The 5,000-nt window shown below is 39.7% G+C and overlaps 1 protein-coding gene across 1 annotated transcript in view; it reads left to right on the forward strand.

Moving 5' to 3' along the window:
• The window catches only part of LOC137997129 (tyrosine-protein kinase TXK-like), an 86,296-nt gene that overhangs the window by 49,662 nt on the left and 31,634 nt on the right, over nucleotides 1-5,000 (forward strand). The window contains exons 7-10 of the mRNA XM_068842916.1: nucleotides 419-473; nucleotides 956-1,023; nucleotides 2,339-2,463; nucleotides 4,723-4,779. Of these exons, the coding sequence (XP_068699017.1) occupies nucleotides 419-473; nucleotides 956-1,023; nucleotides 2,339-2,463; nucleotides 4,723-4,779 (305 nt within the window). The remainder of the gene's footprint in view (nucleotides 1-418; nucleotides 474-955; nucleotides 1,024-2,338; nucleotides 2,464-4,722; nucleotides 4,780-5,000) is intronic.

The following is a 5,000-nucleotide window of genomic DNA, read 5'->3' on the forward strand; positions in this document are numbered from 1 at the left end:
AGTTGTTTGTGATGTCACCCCAGGAATAGACCCATGGTACTCACTAGCTCTGCCATAGGTCACGTGACTGCTAGTTTTGGTGACTTTGATGACACAGTAACCTTTTCGCGCGTTAAGCCCATTGATGGGTGTGTCGCCCTTGGGGGGGGGGGGGGGGGGGGCTTGGGGGGGGAGAGGCTTGAAAGAGGCTATTCAGAGTGAAATAACAAACTTTATTATACGATTAGCTCAGTAAGCGGGCAAGATGAAGCAAATTCCGCGCTGTTCTTGGCTACCCGAGCGGCCAAGATGGTGCCATCTTCTCACGCTTGGTCAATAACCCATATAATTTGCTTCAAGTGAGGAGAGTTGTCTTAAGAAATACAAACATTTGATACCAGCATTAAAGGACGTTGCATAATTATTTTCTACATTGCAGCTGGTTTCAACCAGAATTAAATCGACAAAAGTCTGAGGTTGCTTTGAAGGAAAAGGTGGATATTTTTATGTTAGTGGTTTTCTAAAGATTTTGTGATAGGGATGTGATTACTTTGGTCCAAAGATACTGTTGTGCGTCTTGGCCAGCTCTTAAAGGGAGTACAGTTTGATACAGTTAAGCCGGATTACCAACGAAACTGGAAAAATCTCCGGTTCGATTGTCTGCAGCAAGTAAATTCTGTTCTTGGGACAGTTCATAGATAGATTTACTGGCCCGATGAGCAAGTGAAATCAAATTACCTCAGTAGTCTAGCAAGTCAGTTTCCCCCCCCCCCCCCCCCCCCACAATCCAACAACGTTTAGACACGTCTGAGTTTTTCGTGTTCGGTAAATTTGGGAACTTCGTGGAAACTGCTCTTTAACATACATGCAGGTAGAGCATTTTCACGTACTTCAGTTAGTGTTAGTTAATACTCATGTCAGTTAATATTCACTTGTTGTGAGCAAGATATCAATGGACCATCGATATATTTTTCAGGGTAAAGATGGTTCTTTTGTGGTACGTTCTTCAAGCCGTGGAGCTGCGTCGTATACATTGTCACTTCTGTACGTACTGAACTTTGCTTAATTACTTGTAATTTATTTCTCTTCGATTCGCGATCACACTGGGTCCACAAAAATTGGCCATCAGCCAAATGTCATCAAAATGTTGCTATTCTAAACTTTGGTTTGGTAGTTTTGGTAGGTCTAGCTAAGCACATAAAACATGCACTATTGCGACTGGTCTCTCTGATGTTTCAAGATGGACGGATGCAGGAGCCGAATCAGTTGCACTCAATTTCTAGGTGTCATGCAAGCGTCGTTCACAATACTTAGCTTAATTGTGAAAGTAGACCTCACTTTTCGGTTCAAATGCTAAACTGCTGAGAACACAGACGATTTAAAAGAACATTAAGAAAGAATAAAAGAGTGTAAGGAAGAATGTTAGGAAAGACGCTAGGATCTCTGTAAGGAGCTCTTTGATGAGGAATTAGCCGATGAAAGTCATAAGCTTCGCCACATACTGCCACCCAAGTATGCATCTCGCTATAATCTACGGAAACAACGCCTTGTCGTTCGCTCGGCCACACGCACTGATAGCTTCATGAACACTTTTATACTCGCAATGTCAAAGGAGTATCCATCGAAATAAAAATAAATAAAAAGTAACGACATCGACTTAGGAATTATCCCTGTAATAACAGCGAAACGTAAGGACTGGCCAGCAAAGCGCTTGCGCATTTCAATTGGATTCCGTAATGATGGAGACCTCGAGAATAGATGGCTTTCACGATGACATCATCAAATTCGAAAATCAAAATCGCAAGGTGTTTTGAACTTTCATCTGTAGGAGGTTGAAGATGGCCTAGAAAGAATCCCATATTGGTGCACAACGGTGGTGCTCCAACATGGCGGCTCCATACAAAACTCTATAAAGTTGCGTGAAACGCTTCGACAAATAACTCAGGAACGATGTACCGCACAGACCTGAGAATTGGTGAGGTGATTTATGAATTTGTCTCCTACAATATTCCAAAAGTTTGTGGTTTATTTCATTGAACATTTTCGATTTTATTTTTTTTGTTGCGTGACAGTGAAAACGATCTATACCTAATACACCTTATTCCAAAATGGCCGCCATTTAAATATTCTTTTGTTTTTATTCAAATTAGCCCTTGCCCCGTTCTTAAGCTTAAAATTCAAAAGATTATTTTATCTTGAACGAGGCAACAAGGGCCAATTTGTACGCGCATAAATCAGCGGCCATTTTGGAATAAGGTGTATTTTCCCTTGAAAGGACTGAAGACATGACATAATATAGGCTTTTATTATTTCTATTATATACTGTTTATTATGTGCTGATCAAGTGATTTCTTTTAAGATGTGGTGATCGAGTTTATCATTACCTTATCATAAAAGATGAGAAACAAGAGTTTTACATCTCTAAAAGACACAGATTTCCCACGGTCACCGAGCTCATCAACTACCATCGGCATAACAGTGGAGGTAAGCGTTTTTCATAAAGACGCATGCGTTCTCATTGCATGCGAATGTGAGATGCAGTGTTGACCACTTTCTTCACTCGCACATTGCCCTTCTTCTTCTGCAGAAACTTGTCAGGCACCAACGCGGATGCGTTGTTTAGTCGATAGAAAAACGTGGATCTGATCCAAAGGTCGATACCCACAGTCATCGGAGAATTTTGTTTTTCCCTTGTGTGTGCTTATTGCCTTTTCAGTATACGGCTTACAATCCGATAGATTTCTGGAAATCCCCTAACCGCTTTGATTTTATGATGAATAAGAAAAAACCTTTGCGTCTGGGTTCGGTAAATTCTCCTCCTTCTCGATGTCGTTGCTAAGTATTTTCTTTAACTGTTTCTTGCAAACCAAATTTTCTTTGAGGAAGTGCGATTTTCGAGGACAGCTATGTCCGTCGTTTGCGCTTCGGCATCTGATTTACTCAAAGCCCTTCCAAATTCCTCAGCTATTGTTGATTATTTGGTATTTTTCAGGGCCGAGTTGTTGAAAAGTCGATTAACACTAATTCGTGATTATAAACCAACCCAGGTTTCAATTGAATTTTGCCCGTCAAAAAAGCCGTAATATTGTACTTTTAAGCCGAAGGAAGACGAAAGTCTAATGCCCAGTTGACACCAAACCTTAACCATGTTTTAAACATGTTTAGTCAAACACGTTTTTAAAGCGTTTTCTCTTTATGTATATTGATTTTTGGAAACTGCAAACTGAATTTAGCACAGATTAAAGCATGGATTGAAACTCACCTGAATCTCTTGTAAAAGCCAGTCCTTCATTTTTCTGTGTCTGATTTTCATTTTGTTAAACGCAGTTTAATGATGTGAATGGGGTATAAGTCAAAATTGGAAAATAAGACTATGTTTACTCGAGAGGAAAAGTTTCCGGATTCGCGACAAATCCCGGGAACGTTTTAGTACCGGATTAGTTTTGGTGTTTACACACAAAACATGAATCCGGTATGAAAAGTTCCCAGATTGGTCACGAATCCGGAACGTTATGAATCCGGAATCCAAAGTGGAAACTTTGTATTCGAATACTTTGAATCCGAAACTTTCTTTTCGTGTAAACAGGTGATCCCACGAAACCGGATAGTCTAAGCCCGGCCGCGATCCTTCGGGATTGCGTTTGCGCAAGGTGGCCGCAGAGTTACCAGGATATTCGGCGATCTTATACTTTTTTCTGAGATCTTTGATTTTGTTGGCGATTTTCTCAGGACTATCGAGACTGGTGCTTTATGGGAATTCTTCATACTGACATACAAATGCACTTTGTAAGTCCCCATATTTTTTCTTCGTGGACTTTCACTCAAGGCCTTCAAAATCATGTTGTGATCAGAAAGATCGAACGACTCCAAGTAACTGTTCCACATCACTATCAATCTAGTTCAATGAGCCTGTATTTTCTGATTTTGGCTTTGGATGCCATTTTGAGTAATGAAACAGCGCTAAGTAACCGGATTCATCGAGTTAGAGTAAAAAGTTGTACATCCGAGAATGGGTTTAATGTAAACATACACGAATCCGGAAACACTTACAAATCCGGAAACTTTCCCCCTTGTGCAAGCATAGTCTACGAATCTTGAGGAAACTCCTTTTTTAATCTGAAAATAAACTGCAATTTATGTTTCCTATAATCCGGCCAGGAATGGATTGACCGGACTTTGACTGACCCTTGCAGAACTCTAAGATACGTTTTAAAGTTATTCCGCTTCGAGTGTTTTAGGATTTTTACCTTCTTTAATTTATCAATGCCTTGGTCGTTCAAGGTTTAAATACATTCAAACCAAACCTGAAGCGGATTTTAAAGCATATAAAGATGTTATGAAAGATTTTATGGAATGAAATTGGGATATTTAAATCGATTCTATAGAATTTTTCCGGACTTTCGTGGGAATGACTATCTTTAAATCTGTTGTGTGATATGACCTTATGTCAAGCAGGACTGGTCCCTGCAGAACTCGAAGATACGTTTTAAAGTTATTCCATTTCGCGTGTTTTAGGATTTTTTACCTTCGTTAATTTATCAATGTGTGATGTGACCTCATGCGAATCATCATTCTTCCTAGCGTTTTTCAATAATTATTGGATGATTGTCAGTTTGAAGGAATTCACTACTTGCACAATCCTATCATAATACACCTCTATTACCCCCCCCCCCCCCCTAACCCTAACCATTGTTTGAAATTTATGTGTGCAAGTAGTGAATAAAAAATTAAATTGCTTCCCAGGCATGGCTGCAAGACTTCGGCAACCACTTGGGTCACCTGTGGCCACGTTTGATTATGGTATGTATTAGAGGAAATCCATTGGTACATTTCTGAATAAGAGCTAGTCTCAGGGGATTCTTGAAGTGTGCCTTTTTAATTATCAGACTTCTCGTAAACAGGGGTAGAAAAGATTTATTTCAGTGTAGTTACTACATTTGTGGGTGCAAACAGATTGTGTAAGAGAACTTACAGTTAAGTGAGATTGTTTTTTAATGTTGTTTCGTTATTACTGGAGTTGA

This window comes from Montipora foliosa, chromosome 3 (genome assembly GCF_036669935.1).
Source record: "Montipora foliosa isolate CH-2021 chromosome 3, ASM3666993v2, whole genome shotgun sequence".
NCBI classification, from domain to species: Eukaryota; Metazoa; Cnidaria; class Anthozoa; order Scleractinia; family Acroporidae; genus Montipora; species Montipora foliosa.